Here is a 21,135-nt window from a genome sequence, read left to right as displayed (position 1 = left end):
TCTTTGTTCAAAAAATAATATTTAACACTCCCTCTTAGTTCAAAAAAATAATATTTAACACTCCTCTGTTCGGCTGGCTGCGGCTAGTAGCTGGTGCTGATTTGTTATAAGAAAAAAGTACTGTTAGTTGGCTGGTGGCTGATTAATTTGGTGTGAGAGAAAAACACTGCTGGCTGATAAGCTAGCTGAACAGAGCTAGCAAAGACACAAATGCAGAAGAGATAGGAAAATAGAAACATATATTCATTTCTGACAGATAAATTTACAATTAGCAAAGAAAACAATAGCTGTCAATTTCATATTATCAGAAATGAAGTCTCCTTTGGGCTTGAAATTTTACGTGCCAGTGTGCCACTACTTCCTCTACTTGTGTGTTTTGTTCCCCTAGAAATTTTCAGAACTCTTAAAAATGGTTTCACGAACTATACGAGAGGAGAGGTATCGTGATGTGTCCTCATTTTCAGTTGCTTCAAACCACCTCAATTTTCTCCTACCAATCATATGTTTCTTCATTTGGAGTCAAATTAACTGTTCTTCGCTACGAGGAGAGCGAGCACTCCTTACCCCCTCTCGCGGTCAGTGGGTGTTTTTTTTTATATCGGTTAGTGGGTGGTTAGTCGAGCAGAAATGTTGCACCCACGTTGTCACAAAAGAAAAATGTGTCGGTTGGAAGTCGCTTTGATACTCGTACTGGAAAAACAAAACAGAACCTTATCTTTTGAACTGCAAGATCATTAGAAACAAAAAACATTAGCATGGACCACACGGAGCTTTGATACGTACTTGTACGGGGGGGGGGGGGGGGGGGGGGGGGACAGAACCTTATCTTTTGAACAGCAGGATCATTAGAGAAAACATTAGCATGGATCACACGGAAGAAAACAGTATGTGTATGTTGCAAATCGCTTTGGTACTCGTACAGGGAAAATAGCAGAACCTTATCTTTTGAACAGCATGATCATTAGAAAAACATTAGCAATTTAGCATGGATCACACGGTGATCGAAGCCACCACACCACTTATCCAAAGTTTATTATAGCCAGTTTTCAAGATCTTAATTGGTACAAAGATCTCTCATGGGCGACACTAAGCACTTGTACCATAAATTCCTATGAGTAGTGCATCCCAGGAAATAGAATAACTACATCGACAGGGTTGGAATGCTTATTGATGGTCCGATGGCTGGCCGAATGATATGCTCAGAGAGCGGCGATGCACTCGATCTCAATCCTGGCGTTCAGGGGCAGTGCTGCCACTTGATAGGTTGAGCGGGCAGGTGCAGGAGCTGGGAAGTCTGCAGCAAGAACGCAAATATCTTCAGAAAAGATAAAAGATTAAGAATATACAGCATCCGGAACTCTGATACAACTATTTGGTAATTTGAGCTCAGGCACTCTCACAGCTCCACGATTAAAGAATGGAATGGCACTAGGAAGGCTAACGGTAACTCAAAACTTACATTTGCCATAGATCTCGTTCACTTTCTTGAAATCCTGCAGATCAGCCAACCTGCAGGTACAAGAACAGAATCACTCCTGAAGATCACAATATTTTGAGCAAAAGAGAAGTTCCATGTAAAGAATGTGTACTTACATGATTGTTGTCTTCACCACTGAAGCATAGCTAGCGCCACTTGCTTTCAATATTTCACCCATGTTCTTCATTATCTGTGTCAGAACTCAGAAGAGAGCATGTTACACCAGATAGATACACTAGATGACTATTTCTGACTGCAAACTTGCAAAGGCGGTTTATGGACCTGCAGAATGTAATACAGGATATTCCATTTCTGCATTTATCATATACAGATTCTGTATCAAAGTTTTAAAATGTTAAATACAGTTTGATATAGTGTGAGTGAAAGCTGATAATTCTTTCCATGGAGAAGTTTGAAATATTTAGCAATGTTCCTTTTTATACCAGATCAATATATGCTTTGAACAACTCAGAAAATAAGTGGCAAACAGTATGTAGTAAGTCATTTGGCACTCTGCTCCATCCGGATTTTACAACACTAAAGAATCAAGTTTTTTACCTGCTCGGTTTGCTCCTCAACGTACCTACAACCAGGGTTAACCGAACCGTCGGTAACCGGTCCGGTTTGACCGGTTACCGGTCAAACCGGTCCGGACCGGTTCCGGTTCGGTCCGGTATGAAACCGGTCAAAATTCAAAATTTAAATTTGAATTCAAAAAAATGAAAAAATTCCTAAAAATATTTCAAGGTGCAAAGAATCTAATGGTGTCAAATTTTCTCAAAAATTCGTTCATTTAGTATGGTTTGCGGAATTTATAAGTTAAATAAAAAAGTGTGCATACGAAAGTATACAAATACAATGTAAAAGTAGTATAAAAAAGGGTTGGAGGGTTCATTTAGACTAAAATATGTTATATAAACATTTATTTAGTATATTTTGTGGGCATTTGAATTTAAATCAAAAAAGAAAAAAAATTGAATTTGACCGGTTACCAGTCAAACCGGCCGGTTACCATCCAAACCGGCCGGTATACCGGCCAAACCGACCGGTATACCGGTCGGAACCGGTTGAACGGAGAAGTTTGAATTCAAACTTGAATTCCACCAGTTCCGACCGGTAACCGGCCAAACCGGACCGGTATACCGGAACCGGAGGCCGGCGGTTACCGGTCACCGGTCGGATATGTTAACCCTGCCTACAACTAGCAAAGTGGCCAATACAAACAAACTAGAAAACCCAACAAAATGATAGTAGAACAAGAGTCCAAAAGCAAACCTCAGGATTCAGGCCAAGAACTCCAGAAACAAACACAAGATTGTTTGCTTTGATGGCCTGGGAATAAGGGCCTAGTGCAGCCGGTGCCTTCTCTGTCTGAACAGCCTCCTTTAAAGCTAAACAGAAAATTTTGAAAAAATGTCATTTTAGCATGTGAAATGTCCAAAAAGTACTCAATTCTAGACTTCAGTCTTTAGAGAGAAGCAAATGCCCTGCAGAGTTGCCAAGTGTAGAAGAAACAACTAGTTTTGTTTATTGGTTCAGCAGTATCAACTCGCAAGTCATAACTCAAACCATGTTAATCATGTTTTGGGGTTTGAAGTTGTTCTTTTAGCCCTTACTTTTAAGTTTAAAAAATGACAGGTGAGTGACTTTTTTGATTGACTGCATTTATTTGACTGAGCTAAGATATTTCAGGTGGATTTCCTCTATGCCACCGTGAAATTTCATGGTTCTCGAGGACCTATAAGGGATTACAAAAATTTTCAGTGGCACAATGAAAACTTCATTGCATTTAGTGAGGGTAATTTCTGACACAGAGCTATGTATATCCCAAGTTCATGACCAATACAAAGCCAAAAAAACATATTTTTGTGGTTTGTTCTCAGCACTCCAGCAATCCTCTAATCCCCCTGATAACAGAAAGCACACCTCTCTGTTTTTCTTTCCTGTTAGAAATAAAATTATTTATTTAAGCCTATTGGCTACTGCTGCTGTCAGACGCACTGACCATCCAGCCGAATCAGCAATCTATATCCTTTTTTGTTGGCTAACGATGACTAAGATTGCACTTCAGTTTTATCTTTTTTTTTTGCCGGGAGAAAATGCTAACCAGCATTCAGCATTACAAAAACATACATTTCCCTACGCGAAGAGGAAACCGATCCTCGGCTGAGGGAAACCCACGAGCAACCCGCGCGTCGATGGGCGACATTGACAAACCTCCGAGCCTCCGAGGAGAACCCCGGTAGCGGGGAGAGAGGGGCGGCTGGGGAAGCGGGAAGCGTACCAGTCGCGGAGGTCGAGAGGGACTCGGCGACGGGGCCGAAGCGGCGGCCGCGCGCCCCGGCGAAGGAGAGCGAGGAGGCGGCGGCGCCGAGCCTGGCGGGGACGGGCGCCGCGGCCGGGGAGGCCGCGGCGAACCTGGAGACGGCGGCGGCGCTCCACGCCATGGCTAGAACCCTACTACTACTACCACCAACCGCGAGCGAGCACGCCGCGAGGCGAGAGGCTGGGTGCTGGGCTGCTGGCAGACTCTGTCGCGAGATGGATGGATGGATGGCCCGATGATCACGAGGACGAGAAGTCCTAAATGGGCCTGGGCTGCCGCTAAAATCGTTTCGTGGACCGGGCTGCGAGTAAAAACAACACCGGTTCAAATGCGATTCCATCCAATGTTCTCATGAGCCGTGCACAACAGAATTCAAACATTGCACGATTCAGCCAAAAAAAAATTCAAATCTAAGAAAGCACCAAGCATTCGCATCTAAGAAACCTTCGAACATTCAGGAAGGAATAGCCTAGCCAGTAGACAGCAGTCGTAGTGCCATCCAAGCCTAATGCAGGCGCACGACGACGCAGGAGATGTCGTCCTTGCTGCCCCGGCGCACGGCCTCGTCGACGAGCCGCACCGCCGCCTCGCGGGCGTCCCCGGCCTCCCTGCCGGCTTCGTCCACCGCCTCCTGGTTCGACATCATCTTTCACAGCCGTCGCTGGTAGGGGTGGTAACGGGCCATGGCCCTAGTGATCTCTTCACAGCCCAACAAAATTTTTAAATTTTTTAGTTCAAAATTGTATAAGATTATAATCCGATTCTTTTAGGGCCCGGCTCTTAGATTTTCTATTTCAAAATGTTGGGCCCTTTAGGCTCTCCGCACTCGCCGCTCTCTAAATTCACTCTCCAAAAAGAATATTCCTGCCTAATCATCGAGATTCTCCTCTCTATATTTAGTTTCGCTACGCTCGTTCACTCTCTATATCTCTACTCTATCCCAACTATCACATATTTTATTCAACCATTTCCACCTAACATCTCATTTTCTTTTCCTTTTCTTTTTTCTCTCTTTTTTTCTCCCCTTCCCTGCTCCCCTGCCGCGCGGCGTTCCTCGCGGCCCCTGCTACCCTGCCGCGCGGCGTCCCTCCTCTCCACGGCGCCTCCCTCCTTTCCTCTGCAGCTCTGCTCCCCGGCGCCGTCGCCCACGAACACCGGTGGCCCTCCTCCGACCTTCCTCCCAGGCGCGCATGCCAGGCAGCGGGGGGGGGGGGTCACGGCGGGGGGGGGATCTCGGCGGCGGCCCCCGGCAGCGCCATGGCAAGGCGCGCGCGACGGCCGCTGCCTCCTCCCTTCTCCTCCCACGCCGGCGCCGGCCGGGCTCCCTCCCTCGCAGAGCTGCTCCGGCGGCGCTCGCCCTCCTCCTTCCCTCACGGTGGGGCGGCCGCGACCCGAGCCGTGGCGCTCCCTCCGCGCCGGGCCGGGGATTCGGCGGCGCGGAGTCCCGCCTCAGCCGTCCTCCTCGACTCCTTTGCCGCACCTCTCTCCTCCCTCCGCGCCGGGTCCCATGACCCTGCTCGAGCGGCCGCGACCATGGGCGAGCGCCGGCGGCGGCCATGAGCGAGCGCCGCGAGCCGCGGCGGCGGTGCGGCCACGGCGCGCACGCGCTCCCTCGCCGGGCGCCGCGAGCTGCGGTGGCGAGCAGGGGCCGCAGCGGGGCGGCCGGGCAGCAGCGGGGGGCGCCCGCTCCCGCCCCCTCCCTCCGCGAGCGCCAGCCGCGGCGGCGTGGCGAGCAGGGACGGCGCGCGCGGCGTGGCGAGCAACGCCATGGCCGCGCTCGCTGGCAGGGCGGAGCGCCGCGAGGAGGAGCCCGCGCGCCATGGCGGAGGCGCGGCCTGCGCGCCCCTCCCCTGCTACAGCCGCGCGCCAGGCGGGAGCCGCGGCAGAAGGTGGCGGCCGGGCTGCCAGGTCCCCATCGAGCTCCGCGCCCATGGCGGAGCGAGGACGTGCGCGGCGCCGGCGAGCGCATGCGATTGGGTTGGCCCGAGGTGAGCGGGCCCCACGCCACGTCGATGCTTTGCGGACGATCGCTACCTGCGCTTCATTTGGAGAATCTCGCCTCGCCCGCAACCATACAGAGCGGGATGCAGTACCCCGCTGCGGGGCTTTTTTTCGCTAAAGGGTACTGCATCCGGGTACCGAGCGGGATGCAGTACCCTGCGGACAGCCTTACCACCCCTACCCCTAGTGGCTGCCCAGGACCACGAGCTCAGCGCCGTCGCCGACTTCCTCGATGCACATGTCGGGGTCCGAGCTGATGTGCTCCTTGAGCGACCGGTCCCCGAACGCGCGCGACATGGCCAGCTGCGCGTCCACGCGGGGCACGTCTCCTGCAACCACGAACACAGGTTGGTAATTTAATCTGAACGACGAGTCGACGACGACGGCGACCTCACCGGGCCATCGTCGGCGATCTTGCACTTCAGGCAGAGGGGCGGTGTACCGTGGACCTCGGTGACGAAGCCGCCGCGGCTCTCGATGGCGCCACGCTCCCGGAGCGGCTCGTGGTCCACGGACAACTGCCTGGCCGCGCCGCCGGCGTCGCCAAGCACGGCGCGGGAGTCACCCACGTTGGCCACCACCGGCGTCTCGCCGTTGATCAGGATCACCGTCACCGCCGTCGACCCGCCGCGCCGCCGCCTGCCATTCACATTACCCTTGCCCTTGCCTTCGCCCTCGTCGTCGCCCGCCTTCTTCATCTTGAGCACCTTCCGGTCCGTCCGGTGGTACGCGCGCCGGATCGCCTCCATTGGGTCCGTCCAGAAGTCGAAGTCCGGCTGCCGCGCACCACGAGCATGCATGCCAGGCGCAGGCGCGTCACAGTGGGAAACGTGGAAGCCAAAAAAAAAAAGACACGAAATGAGCCGTGCACATCTGTCGATGTGCGCATCAGTGTACAGTACGTAGCAACTAGCAAAGCATGCGTTACCTCGTTGAGGATGTTGTCGAAGAGGTGCTCGCGGAGGTAGGTAGCGACGTCGGCGCCGGAGTGGCCGTCGAAGACAGCGAAGAGGCCGACCTCGTTGCCGTCGTCGAGCTGCCTGAACTCGGCGACGTGGCGGTCCTCCATGCCGTGCGGCATCCGGCCCTCCACCAGGTGGAACCCGTACGTGACCTTGCGCCGCCCCGACGACGCCCTGGCCCGGCTCGTGCCTCTCCCCGTCCCGCGCACCGCCTGCGCCGCCCGGTCGCCGCCGCTCTCCTCCTCTCCGACCTGGCAACACGTACGAGAACACTCACAGAGCGTATTGGCTCATTTGTGCAAAGATCCGATCTGATCTTACCTTGAGTTGCTGCAGGGACGCCATAGGTCGCCGATCAGCTTGATCGAGCTCGCTGAGTCGTTCTTCACGGTCGCCGGTGGTGCCGGAACATCTGCTGCGCTGGTTTACCTCGCCGTCTCTCCAGTTTATTTATACAGAGGTACGGTGCGGCCGCTGGAGCTGTGAGTGTCGTGGGGCGGCGCCGGGCGACACTTACGCGCTCCGCCGCCGTCGTGGAGGCGCCTCGTCGGAGCACCTGGCGGCTACCCCCGTGAAGTGGCTTGGGGCTAGGCGGTCGCTTGCTGCCCACACGCTCACGGAGTCACGGGCTTGGATTGCGAGCTGCGACTGCGACATTACCGGGGAAAAAAGAGAGGGGGGAAGAGTTTCCTGAAAAGAGAGAGGAATGAGTCGGGGGTGGTGGAGGCGGCAACATGGGCGACGAGTCGAACACTGGTCGCGGCTTAACTTCATCCTCAATGTAGTATCAGACCTCATCGCTGTCAGGCTATACGGAAAGCACAGATGAACAGCGGCACATCAAACTTTGGCATTTAATTGTACAAAAAGTGGTCATTACAGCGACACGAGAAAGAGGACAAGTTCCAACGGGACCAGCAAGGACAAAACTAAATAAGCTGACACAGTTGTATCTTCACACTGATACTGTAATTTCATACCAAATTGTCGGTGATAGGAACATAGAAAACTGGTAAGCATGTTGCTTTACAGGTGAGATTCTCCCTTCTACATGAGCAGGCACAGATTCAGAGAACAAGCACGGTGAACAGCAGAGCCTTCACGGCACCGAAGTACACTTGAAATCTCCAGCAGTCCAGTCCAGTCCAGTCCAGTCCAGTCCAGCCGCATGCTTAAGACTCGCGCCACTCAGCTGGGCCGAAGAACCACATGCTGCAAAAGTGCAAATTGTTGATTGAGACTCGTAACAAGGAGGGCAACAGCTGACCAAAAGCACTTGCTCATCGGGGAAGTTTTGCTACCTTGATCTGTGTCCGGTTGTATGTGTAGGTGACGTGTATGAGCTCGTCCATGGTCTGGATCACTGCAGGATACGAGAACTCCACGCCTTCCGTGTTCTCCAGCGTCAACACCTCGCCCCATGAGATGCCGTCGTCCGAGGAGACTGCGACTTTGAGGATGCCTCTGGAGACGGTGTTGTAGGCGAGCGCAACTTTCCCGTCCTTCATTTTGATTCCATTGATTCCTACGATTGTGGAGTTTATCAGATGAGTACGGAGTGATCATATTTTTTTATTCCAAATATATGAATGCAGAGCATTTGAACGTTCCTGATACTACTGCTGAAGGGTGCATATGCAAAGAGAATGCTAAGTTACTTCAACATACCAGAATTGGGGTTTGGAAGCTCAGTCTTGCGCGCATAACCCCATGTCAATCCTCCATCACTGGAATCAGCAATGCAGACCCGACCAATGGTTTGATAAGACCTCAGCAGCATACGAATAGTCCCATTGGTGGTCTGGTAGGGGACAGGTTGAATCACTCCAAGCTTCTCACCTTCGACGTATATAGGACCGTATTTCCTCCATGTCCGGCCAACATCTTCTGTGACCTATATTGTTCAGAAAAGTTGTTAGAACCACAATACGTAATCTAAAGAATGCTTACTTCTTCATTCTGTATATTATCTGTTGAAAATAAAGACCAATTGCATACCTCAAGCCATGCACCCCAAGAGTTCCAGCTTTCAACAGATGACCCACATAGTAAGCGCCCATCATCAAGCAAAAAGGGCTGCATTAAAGTGTAAATTTGCTCAATGACTTTTGGGAAGCACGAATTCTTAAGCTGACAAAAAAAATTGAAGTACTAATGTTTGACAATGTCTTTCTTGCCAGATATGCGATACATAATCTTTCACAACTAAAGAGTTAGCTTTGGTTATGCGGCTCTCAACTCATGCAAGCTTCTGCCTAATCCCAAAGTCTGTTCTTACTTTGTACTATGCAATGTTATGTATGATGAACAAGTGAGGGAAAGTTAATATATACCTTGTTCTTAATGGGGCCAAGAATACCAGGTGGTAGCTGCTCTCTCTCTGACCAGGACATGCCACCATTGAGCGATCTTTTCATGGCACCACTCCAACTGAATAAGTTATGTCCAGAATTAGATCACACACAGCATGTATTGTCATAATTTTGTTACATTGTATTGGAAGATTTGAGGGAACAAAACAGAGTTCTTACTTCTGGGGGTGTTCACCAATCTTGTAGAAGAGAAGCAACTCACGAGAGGGGAGCTGAAATAAAACGGGATTCCACATTGCCGTCGCAATTTCTTCATCAGCTACTACTGGAGGATGCCAGTAGCCATCCTAGAGACACATGAAGTGTTCTAGCAAGTATTAACATCCAAGGGCCAATTTATCTATAAGGAAAAGAGAATGTTCATTCCTACAGTAGTTAACCTACACTGTATCTCTGTGTCCAGATTTTGACATCAGGAGCACCCTCTATGGATCCACCAAAATATGAGATCAAAAAATTGTCTTTCTCAATCTACAATCACAAAACCACATCTAAATCAATTCCAGTGATCTTTCCCAAAATATCCTTCAAAAAGAAGATATACCTCTACAATTGTGGAAGCATGGCAGTTATTGAAAGGGCGACCAACTGCTGGAAATGTGAACTCCTCCTTCACAATGCTCCAACCAGAAGTTGCATTTGTCGAAGTGGTGTTCATGTTATATGTGCCATGTTCGATCTGTTGCCCTGGCTTGCTACTCAGGTTAGTGGGATGCTGTGAGGACAAATTCCAGTTCCTATTTCAAGATAGCAACTAATCTGAATTGTCTACTTGAATCCTCATTAGGCCTATAAAGGGGTGCATGTTCAGTCTTACTCATGAGTTGATGTAGCTGCATCTGTTGAGCCTGAGGATGGTACGATAGAGCTGAGATACTTGCTGAAAAAAGTCCTGAGTGGCGAATCAGAAGCTACAAGGACCACGGAGAATAGCATCACACAGGCTGTTATCTTCCATTTGTGTTGCTTGCTCAAACTGCAGAAGGTGGGTATTGCCATCTGCAGCGAATACCACAAACCATTAACACTTGACATCACTCGGATAACAGCTGCGGTGAACTGATATGCACAATAGCCCACCTCATGTACACGAATGTAGACTGCTTAATGAAAATTGCAAGCAACAAAGCTTCTAAACAACTTTTATTTGATCTAAGGAAATATTCGTAAGACCTTCAGAAAGCAGACATTTGCATCTGGGGAGCAAATCATATTATGCAGCAGATGCCATTATAGGCGTCCAGATTTTTACTATGAAAACATGCTAGTGCCACGGCACTCTGACTTGGCTCTTGTCTCACACGACCATATGTCCATATCTGCATCCTATGCGCACCAACTAGGCACTACATGCTTATTTTGCTCTGCCAAACAAACAACTCAGAGTCATAGGTAGCAAAGCATGCTGGTGAGATTACTTTCTTGCTCACTTAATCGCCCTATCGAGGCACTCCAATCAACTCCTAATCGTATTGAACGCTGCGCATCAACCCTTCCGGGCTACTAATCAAAAGCTCCTTCCTACCCAGCGAAACAAGTGTTGACAAAGCCACGAGAAGAATCGGAAACCAGATGGCAAACGCTGCCTTGGTCGAGCTCAAGCAAGAACTGTGGTTATTCTAACTTCGATTGGGAGCCACGGTGGGGGTGGCAAACGCGGCCTTGGTTGAGCGGTAGCAAGAATCGGAAGACGACGACGAACTCACCCGTCACCAGCGAAGCGGGCGGGCGAGCGCCGAGGCCTGGACCGGCGCCTGCGCCCGTGCAAGGGCTGATCGGAAGTTCGGAACACCGTGGGAGGAGAGCTCAAGGGAGCTATTGACCCCAAGCGCATCTGGCTCAGTCCGCTGCCGCGGCGGCGGCGGCGGCGGCCGGATGCTAGCTCATCACGGCGTGCTCTCTCGTCTTTTTCTATTCCAACAATCCAGCACTCCCCCAGCTCAGCTGCGGCCTGTCGCCTTTGACTTCCCCCAACCCGCGACGCCGACCGACGAGACGGAGGATGGGCCCTCGCAGGCCTCCGGTCCGATATTGTGCGGTGCTTACGGCCCATAAATTGTTTTGTAACTTGAAAGGCCCATCGAAGTCTCGCTTATCCTCTCCGGCCCAGGAATACATCACGTGCCGGTAGGTTCCCGGCGCCGCACGTTTTCCCCCCTCGCGCTCGACGGTTACAGTCACCGCTCGGTTGGCCACCCACCGGCCACCGGCTGCGTACCCGAGCCGCTGGGAGGTGGGCCACTCTGTGCCGGGGGCGGGCTGACCGGGCCCACCTCGCTCCCGCACGCAGTCAGTCACGCGCACCGCGGCGCAGCGGCATCCCCCAAACCGCCCCACCACACCACGAGGTACGGCCCTCAAAAATCTCAACCCGTCTCTCTCCTCCCTTCTCTCTCCTAACCGAAGAGGGGACGAAGGAAACCTCGCGCGAGGGATCGCGGGAGGCGGAGGACCCGCGGCCGGTGGAGGTGGCTCGCGCCGGCGCCGTGCGAGGTGAGCGCTCCGCTTCCCCCACGACCGGCCTCGTTCGCTCGCTCGGAATTGGGTTCGGGATCCGGTGCCGGGGGGGCCCTAGATGCGGCGGCTGGTTCGATCCGGGCGGCGCTGGTTTCGCGCTGGGTTAGACGGTACCCTGGATCAGACGCCGTGGCTGATCTGTTGCCTAGGTGCAGACGTGGTGAATTGTTGCGATTGGGTCTCATTGTTGCGCTTGATTGATCTGTGGGAGAAGCGGGAGTGAGGATCTGGGTGAGGAATCGGGTCGGAATTTTCCGGTTTGGCGCTTGAGGTCATCCAATTCCACTCACTGGAATCTCTGGTACTGTGCGCAGTTTATTTTTCACTGGTTACTGTTTTTGGGAATTTTCTGGGGGTAGGCCCTAGGCATTGTCGTGTGTAAGCGTGGGAACGGTATTAATGTGCTGCAGTTGTTATAATGAATGTTAAACTTCTCGAATGCAAGCTGAAATTAACCATAAATCAACCTATAGCTGTATAGCACAGTGTTTTTTTAACAGATTATCCTAAACGCTTTTTTGTGAACATCTCATAATGTTTTGTTGCCAATTATTTTGACATAGAAGTGGAAGGAAGTGTGGAACTGTACTTTGGCTTGTGGAATTGAGTGAGTTTTTAATAAAAAATTGTAGCTGAATCCTTCCATTTTTTAGAATTTTGTTGCGACCAGTGAAAAGTAGTAAAAGGCTTGTTGGTTTGTTCTCTGATATGCGCTGCCAAATTTTGACCGGGCAAGCCTTTTAAATATCATTGTGGGTTTGTATGATTCTGATTGTAGAACTGACTGGTCTTTAGATTTGGAATCACTATCCTGTAGTATCTTTCATGAAACATAGTGCTAAGTTCGATTCATGACTGTTTCTCTATTTGTGGTTTGCCGAACGCATGTTGCCACACCTGACTTAGTTAATTTGACCTTCACTGTAGTGTTTCTGCTGCCACACTGTAGTCTTAACCCGTTGTTCTAACAGCCAGCATGCCTGCCTGATTGTTCTGTAATTGACTTCTGAAACTCTGAAGCTTTATTACGAGCTAAATGGTGGGAGTCTATAAACTTGATAAAATACTGCTTAGAAGACTTCAGATTCACTTGATCATATCAGGAGCATCCCTCTCCCCTTGTCCCACCTCCCCGGTACCCTGACGGGAAAGAACACCAGTACACATAATTGCCTTTGCCTTTGCTTTTCCTTTCACTTCATAATTAATCCCTTGTATTTTTATTTTTGGCTAACATACCCTGTAGTTTTGTTAAGGTCTGCTCTTTCTTCAAGCATAATGCAAACCTGGGTACTTTTAAGCTAGGTGATTGGACATATCTCCACAAATTGCCTGCGAGAGCAAATCAGCATCATTTCAAAATAACTTGAATCATATTTAATAAATTTTGAAATGTGAAGAGGCTCGTAGGTATTTGACATTAGTTCCTATGAGGTAATCCCGCACAGGTTATATTTTTTGCTGCTTCAGTTATGTTAGTTTGTATCTATTGTTTCTCATGCTAATTTAGGGTGCATGGAGCTATTCAGATGTATAATCGATCGAGTTATGTTATATGATCATGCTATTCAAATTTGTTCTTTGCTTAACATTCAGATGGAGTACATATCCCCTGAGAGAAATCTGGAGGGGACTTGTGGAGATCCTGGGCCATTATTTGGAGACCAAGATAGTAGCCTGTTGGACCACTTGGATTATCAGGGAGGAGGAATTCCACAGCATGAGTCTCCAACACTGGATGATGGACTTTTAGTCGATCCAGCTGATGCAATTCCGTATTTATCTGCAGACTCTCTGCCCTTCATGAATGATCAAATCACATGCAATGTTATGAAATCTGCTTCAACTAGTTCAGAATCATCACTGAAGCAGCTTCAAGAACCTCTTAATGTAGAGTCTGATATACAGAATGATGCAACTGAACAAAATATTCACAATAGTAACTCTGAAGAACAGGTCGCTTCTGTGGACTGTGATGTGCATCAGAACACTGAAGTGATTGGTTCCGTGCTGCCTCCAGAGCTTCCTGAAAGCAGTGGTAATGATACATCAAACTTTCAACCAGAAGCTGCATATTCTGATGTGTATCATGGTAACTCTTTGTTAACTGAAAATAGCAATAAGGATTGCCAGCTTAACAATAGCAGTGCTGATGATGACGAAATTCCAAACTCTCCTGCACTTCAGTTGGAAAATGAGGACATGGAAAAGTTACATGAGACTTCTCACAATGAAAAGAGTGGGTCAGAGGATGATCAAATAAATGGTAGGAAATCTAGCCCCATTGATGGTAGGGACAAAGAGAACTTTAACACTTCAGCTGAACGACCTCCCTCTAGGGTACAGATGGAGCAGGAAAATCCTGGTACTAGAAATGGCAGTTTGACTCCAGATAATCGTTTTGATTCGCCTCCTGACAGGTTTGCTAGACTGGAAAGGGACACACCGTCTCCTGATGGGAGGGTATCCCCTGATAGGTTCGCAAGACTAGAAAGGGATACACCGTCTTCAGATGGAAGGGTATCTCCTCCGGTCAGCAGTCCAAATGCCCATCATTCCGAGAAGATGGAGTCAAAGCGCCATGCCAAAGATGTTGCTGATTTAGCTCATGCTGAAAGCCCGCCTGAAAGACGGCGGTCCAGATCTTCTGAAAAGCATGATCCCAACCGCAAAAGAGTTTCTTCAAGGGAGTTGTCTCCGCATGGACAGAAAAGACGGAGGGAGTCGCGACATGGTGATAGGTCACCACGGAGGTCACCACGGCGAAGATCTGCATCTCCCCGAAGAAGATCTACACCCCCTAGAAGAAGATCTATATCCCCTCGAAAAAGATCTATATCCCCTCGAAGGTCCTCACGCAAGAGGGACTCACCAAAGAGGGGAGGCTCACCTAGGAGGAGGCACTCACCTAGGAGGAGGGAATCACCGAGGAAGAGAGACTCACCAAGGAGGAGGGATTCACCAAAGAGGAGAAGGGACTCCCCAAGGAGGAGGGATAGGTCAAAATCAAGGTCACCTTCAAGAAAACATGATAGACATAGAAGGGAACATGATAGATCTCGGTCAAGGTCTCCCCACCCAAGGGATCACCACAGACGATCTCCAAGGTGATTCCTTGCCATTAGTAACTTACATACTACTGAAGTTATCAATAAATTCCTTTAAAATTTTAAATGATTGCACCAGGTTCATGTTTGTGATTAGATGCTCTCTGGCCATGCATCCTTGATAGAATTTTAGTGTTGCATGTACTTCTATTGTATTTACTTTGTGTTCACCTATTATGCTTTCTGCCTTCTAGTTTATTTTCTTCCATTTGTTTCGATGTTGTAGAAGGCATTCACCAAGGCGCAGATCACCCTCAAGCCATCGGCATCGTTCACCAAGAAGACATTGGTCACCACCTGCTAACAGGAAGACTGGACTGGGTAAGCCTGGAAAGAATCTGTTCATTGCAGGATTTAGCTATGCCACCACCGAGCGAGATTTAGAGAAGAAATTTTGCAAATTTGGACGCGTAACAAGTGCGCGTGTTGTCCGTGATAAACGGTACTTCCATATCCTTTCAGCTTTCCTTTGGTACTGTTTTCAACAATCTTTCTTGCAAATCTTCTGGTTTCAGCACTTCTAATATTATTGTTTCATAGGGTAGTGGTGTCATTGGATGAGACACCTTTTTCTGTGAAACTCAAGGTCATATTTTGTTTATGATTTTTTTCTAGATTGCACCTTACTGAAAGAGTAATGGATAACTCACACATGGGAGTTGGCTAGGCTACCCTGTGATTTGTGAAACTTTTGCAAATTTGAATAGAATCCTTTTGGGTGATGTATGAAGCTGTTGCGCAACTAAAGTATTAAATAGTGTAGTCATTTAAACCATTCTTCTAGTTTGGTTTCTATATTTCAAACAAGTCTAGAATAAGAAGTTCCACATTCGGTATACAAATCTATGTTATTTCTAAGCTCCTTGTAGTTTTGCATGTTGACTGATCATGATGGGAATTTTTTTCTTGGCTACATGTGTAACTTAAAACACAATAGTAGTTTCTGTTTTTGTGAAATGGTACCAAAAAAACTGGACTTTTACATCAGAGCAAATTGCAACTGAGCGGTCTTGTTATATGGAACAGAAAACAATGAAAAATGTGGAAATGAGCAACTAAGGTGTGGGGAGAGGAAAAGGGAAGTGTTCTGCTGGCAATACCCTTGAATGATTAGGCATTTCCTTTGATGATTCATTGTACTTGCAGCTCAGTATTCAAGAGCGTAATTGGTAAAATATATTCTGCCGAATCTACTAAAAACTTTAAGCAGTTGTCTTTGGAGTTGACCACCCTTTTTACTGATTAACCATACTTTAAGCAGTTCAGTCATTGGAGTTCAGCCAAATCTATTTGCGTGGATGAGTGCTTTGGTACTTTTGTGCATTGATGGATTTACTGGTTTTCAGTACCATACCCAATTAGTTCCCAGCATGCAGTTACTTTTGAGAACTGATCATTTTGCATTTGCTGATCTGGCACTTGGTTAGAGTGAAGTTACTCAATACTGTTTTTTTTTCCCTTCATAGAACTGGAGATTCCCGGGGCTTTGGATTCTTATCCTTGGAGAAGGATGAGGATGCTGATGCAGCGATTCGTTCTTGTGACGAGACTGAGTGGAATGGTAGGATCATTCTTGTGGAGAAGTCGAAGGCACCTACATGGTGAATCATCCACCTCGGAACCCCATGTACCATTGTTCAAGAGGGACCTCATTGCTTCACTTTGCACAGATTTTACTGGTCAGAAAACGTAACTTATTATCGGTATTACATACTCGGTACATGTCGCAAGATCACCTGAACCTGGCTTTTGATGCTGTACTAGGAGTAAGAGTAATAAAATGCACTTCCTTGCTGACAGTTATAGAAGAATAAGATGTAACGTCACGCCTTAGCTTGTTTCAGGACCCTGCTGCTGATAAGAGGGACTTAGTGGGTACTACCTTTTAGTGTCTGCAACCTCTACACCTGAAATGCAATACTGTGCCTGTTGGTGAACTATCAGTACCCTTCTTCGACTTCGTCTTGGACTCGGGTTCACTGACGACACAAGTCAATTCCAGGAGATTCAAGCTTGTGAGGCTGTTACTAGTCAAGGATTAAGTTAGTAGTTCAATAATCTATATATATAGGCTTCATATGTTTGCATCCTCTGAGTGAGGGGTTTAACAAGTGCCCTATAGTTTGTGTTTTGAATTCCAGATGGTTGGTGTTAAATATGGTCACCGTGTTTAGCCTCATCATGCCTTTTCTGCTGACATGGTTTTTCTGCCTGTACTCTTGAACCAGATATATCTGTCTGTTCACGCGAATCGAATTTGAGCTTGGATGCCAGTGTTCATTTGTTTGGGTGGCTGTCATCATGTCGTTCAATATTTTTATGCTCGCTCTTCGATACCTATTTGGTTGGTTGGCTCAGTTATGGTGGTTGACCCCTGAGATATTTCCAGACCAAATCCTTTTGCAATGCATGGTCACATGTGGCGAGATTTTTTTTCCCAAGACAATGTGTAGTGTATGCCCCCCTCTGGTACCACCTGTCGTGTTGCAGTTGTAGGCCAAGGAGGCTGGCGGTTTTTGCTTGTGTAGTGGGAGTAGACGCCAATTGCAAGGAAGCAGTTGGTTTGGAAAAGGAAGAGAAGGGGCGGTTGCTCACCTAATTCTAATCTTGTCCGGCCAACCAAGGGTTAGTGTTGGCCTTATCACTTCATCAGGGTCCGCTATTTGGTGGTCGCTAGGGTTTCAAGATTGGATTTGCATTAGCCGTTGTATGATGAAGACACGCACGAAGGACTTCCGAAGAGGGGCGAGTATGCATCGAACCAAGTCGTCGTCATCCGTCCAGATTCACGCGCTCCGATGCCGCCACTAATTGGGCTCCAGATCCTCGCACCGATTTGCGCCGCAAAGCAGAGCTTGATGCGTCGCACGTTGCTCGCCAGTGGAGTGAACAACTGCCCCCTGAAGGCGAGCGCTGGGCGAATGAAACGATGAAGTCCAGCTACCCCACCTAGCTCGACCGTTTAGTAGACTTAATAGTAAGTAGCCATCTAAAAATGATTTCTCCTTCGTTGCTCTGATGTGTCCTTTATCGAGCATCAGCTGCCTACTCTGAAAGGCAGTGCCTTTCGCAGATAGAAATGAATTGCTAAGCTTTTTTTACACACAAAAAAAGCTGAAGCTAGAATAGACACAATATATATTAATTGAGTCCAGAACAAACACTTCAGCAGGACCATGGTTGCATTTTAACACAACGCCGATATACAAGGAGATGGACATGGAATCAGATTCAATAACCATTTAACTGTGCCACCGCTCAATCCACATGCATTTATGGGTCGTGCATAAATAAATTCCGCCGGTCGAGTTCGTTGGTGTTTACTGTCAAATCTTGGCGCCCGGCGCGGCGAGGATGCGCGCGACCGGCGAGTGAAAGACAACGTGCGGCATGTGCGCGTAACGAGCGTCCAAATCGCGGCCTCTGTCGCGGCGCCAGACCGGCAGGGGCCGTTTAGTTGCCAAAAATTTTTACCCAAAAATTTTCACCTCCCTTTTAAACACATGTATGAAGCACTAGATGTAACTAAATAACAAAACTAATTATACAGTTTGGATGTACACGACGAGACGAATCTTTTAAACCTAATTAGTGCATGATTAGCCATAAGTGCTACAGTAACCCACATTTGCTAATGATGCGGTCAAAGGCCTCAAAAGATTCGTCTCGCAGTTTCCAAGTGAGTTCTGAAATTAATTTTTTAATTAGTGTCCGAAAAACCCTCCCGACATCTGGTCAAACTATTGACGTGACACTTGGACCAAAAATTTTCACCAACTAAACACCCCCGTACCCCTCCCACCCACCTCAACAAACCTTGTTTTTACATACAATACAAGGGCACTTTTGTTGTCTCTTCTCCCACTAGGACATGGCCATCCTACCAACTTCACTTCTGCTTTCTCTAGCTTAGCCAAAAAAAAAAAACAGAGAAAAAGAAAAGAAGCAAAAAAAGAAAGGCAAATGTTGGAAGGTAATTGTCATAACTAGACGAAAATTAAAGTTGTGAACAATATTAGTATCACACGACTTGATGGTAATTTAGGCATGGATAGAAAGCACAGTTTGCATCGATTGTCTGTCTATAAGAGTGCACGTCACCACTCACCAGAATTTTAGATGGCAACACAACATTCCGTTGAGCGCGAAAAGAAACATTGTGGGTGCATGTGCTTTTCTACTTTTTTTTTAATCTGGCCCTCACATGCTTTTTGTGACACTGACACGATCGATAAATATTTTTGTAATCAGACAGGAGACGAGGGCACAGTGGGAAATGTCGGCCCCAACGAAAGCTAAAACGGTGTCAGGGAATGTTGGATCCAAGTGTTAACATTTAAAGTGCTAAAATTTAGCACTAATCTATCCAAACAAGAGTGTTAATGGAATGAACTAAACTTTAGACAAGACTTAGAATTTTAAGCAAGTGCACGAGTGCTAATATGTTCTAGAGTTTAGCATCTAACTTTAACCAATTCAAGCATATATAGCCTTAAGCACATCCTCTATCACAGGCTAGAGTGTGATAAGGGGGTTTAAGATACCACAGACTTAGAAATCGATAATTGGATTCACCTTGATGAAAGATGACCAGATGAGTTTCTAGAATTTATGAATCCACCTATAGACTATTTGATATCAAGATATGCATATCTCCTAGAGTTGTCAGGCAAGCACGTGTATGACTGGTATAGCTACAGGTAGCATCTTCTATTGGCTTGTACGCGTTTATTCCAAGTGTCTCTGCCATTTCCATGAGTACATGCTACCTCAAACTTTTATCTGCGTGGAAAATAGCAAATATAATAGAGAGAAAAACTAGCTGCTAGTAATTAGTAATCAATTTGTGGGGTGCTCCCTCAAAAAAAAATTGTGGGGGTGCTCAAGACTCATGTAGATTTTGATATTCTTTGGAACAGAGGATGATTAAAATATAGGGATAGGAAAACATAGGATCGAAAACGCATGGAGTTTTAAGGAGCGTCTAGATGCAACAAAGAAAAAAAAATAGAAGAGAGATTGCTATAAAAGAAATTTTGCATGAAGTTGGGCCTGATGTTACATTTTATGTCAATGTTGGACGCAGTACGAAACATTCCTACATGAATCTAATCCTACAGAATTCGTCCCTCTGCTCCAAAGCAGAGGCCTAAATTTTGAGAGCATTACCGAAGAGATTGGTAATGGCGTATACTTAACACATATTATGAAATGAAGATGTCCTTGCATGTACGAGGATTGGTATTTCCAAAAAGAAAAAATGCCCTTCAGCAAATATAGAAAAAAAGTGATGAGAGATGCCTGGGTGCTTTGCACGTCTACTTCATGCCACCAAAAACAGCTTCCCCGTCGGGAGAATCTTTGCGCGGTCAGGTAAGACTACTGTTAGCTATCTCTTCCAGTAACAGTCTCAGTTTCAATTTTTCCTCTTGTATAGCTCCCTGCCCCCCCCCCCCCCCCCCCCCCCCCCCCTCCAAAGAGTTAGCCGGTAGATGTATGTTTGTTTTGTTGTTTCTCTTACCCTGTAAGTATTTCTTGTCTTTGCTCAGACTTTTTTTTTAAATAAAATTTTCACAGTGGGGGTCTCCCTCGCTGTGTTTCCAGGTTCCAAAAAAAAAGACTACTGTCACGCATGTAAATCATATCTCGCTCAACACCCTGGTCAACTAACATGTTAATTTAAATTATCAAAGCTTATGGTCATGGACGACAGGACTAATCGTATCTCAAGATGCCACATAATTAAGTGTCTCTCTCCCCTTAATCTCACCACTACTCCCTCCGTCCCAAAAAAGAAGTCATCCTAAGAATTCTAGGACAAATTAGCAAAAAGGTAAAATGACCATGTTTGCCCCTATTTACTTTCTATATTCGGTACTAATTGATTCTGGCATGCATATGTATTTTTAAATAGGATAAGATGACTTGTTTTTTGGGATAAATTTCGAATACTAAAATGAATTGTTTTTGGGGACGGAGGGAGTAGCCGTCAGGGTCAGAGAATGGAGATAGTTTACGCACCACAATTAGATTAGACTCAGAAAGCGCGTAGAATATAACATGTGGAACAAAATGCGTCAGCTATAATCTGATCTCACATCTTGTCCGAGAATGTTCTATTACGTGGGCAATCCATTTTTCTGCCTCAAAGTATAGCAGGACACACACGCACAATAAAAGCTTCAAAATCAAAAGCAAAAGAAAAACAAAATACAGAGTTTTTCTTCAAGTTTCAAAGCTAAAAGACCGGAAGTGAAAAAGTTAAAGATGATGGTGTGCGACCACCGAAAAATGCTGCAAGGTCAACCAAATCAAACAAAACAGTTTGAGGGATTGTAATAATCTGTTTATAATCCGAGACATCTTCGTTTCA

General features: G+C 47.3%; 2 protein-coding genes and 2 pseudogenes across 4 annotated transcripts; 1 reads left to right on the top strand and 3 right to left on the bottom strand.

Moving 5' to 3' along the window:
* Positions 1–928: 928 nt before the first annotated feature.
* LOC120661507 lies at positions 929–4,013 on the bottom strand (annotated as a pseudogene).
* A 252-nt stretch (positions 4,014–4,265) lies between these two features.
* On the bottom strand, positions 4,266–7,434 carry LOC120661506 (annotated as a pseudogene).
* A 158-nt stretch (positions 7,435–7,592) lies between these two features.
* Positions 7,593–11,072, bottom strand: LOC120661502. Of its 2 annotated transcripts, none has more exons than XM_039940390.1 (10): positions 10,845–11,072; positions 9,956–10,137; positions 9,683–9,833; positions 9,523–9,609; positions 9,298–9,425; positions 9,100–9,196; positions 8,765–8,842; positions 8,435–8,660; positions 8,068–8,291; positions 7,593–7,978 (listed from the first exon to the last, which is right to left on the bottom strand). In XM_039940390.1, exons 2-10 carry the CDS (start codon positions 10,135–10,137, stop codon positions 7,955–7,957), a joined length of 1,197 nt encoding a protein of 398 aa, XP_039796324.1. In that variant the 5' UTR covers positions 10,845–11,072; the 3' UTR covers positions 7,593–7,954. The 2 variants fall into 2 exon arrangements, with proteins under 2 accessions (XP_039796324.1, XP_039796323.1); XM_039940389.1 differs by having other exon boundaries at positions 9,683–9,875; positions 10,845–11,058.
* A 396-nt stretch (positions 11,073–11,468) lies between these two features.
* LOC120661501 (serine/arginine repetitive matrix protein 1-like) lies at positions 11,469–17,042 on the top strand. Of its 2 annotated transcripts, none has more exons than XM_039940387.1 (4): positions 11,469–11,631; positions 13,252–14,762; positions 14,989–15,204; positions 16,229–17,042. In XM_039940387.1, the coding sequence occupies exons 2-4, from the start codon at positions 13,252–13,254 to the stop codon at positions 16,365–16,367; spliced, it is 1,866 nt and encodes a 621-aa protein (XP_039796321.1). In that variant the 5' UTR covers positions 11,469–11,631; the 3' UTR covers positions 16,368–17,042. The 2 variants fall into 2 exon arrangements, with proteins under 2 accessions (XP_039796321.1, XP_039796322.1); XM_039940388.1 differs by having other exon boundaries at positions 11,488–11,631; positions 14,992–15,204.
* Positions 17,043–21,135: the final 4,093 nt, after the last annotated feature.

The sequence above is a fragment of the Panicum virgatum genome, chromosome 2N (genome assembly GCF_016808335.1).
Source record: "Panicum virgatum strain AP13 chromosome 2N, P.virgatum_v5, whole genome shotgun sequence".
Taxonomy (NCBI): Eukaryota; Viridiplantae; Streptophyta; class Magnoliopsida; order Poales; family Poaceae; genus Panicum; species Panicum virgatum.
This window is presented reverse-complemented; position numbering and strand designations above follow the sequence as displayed.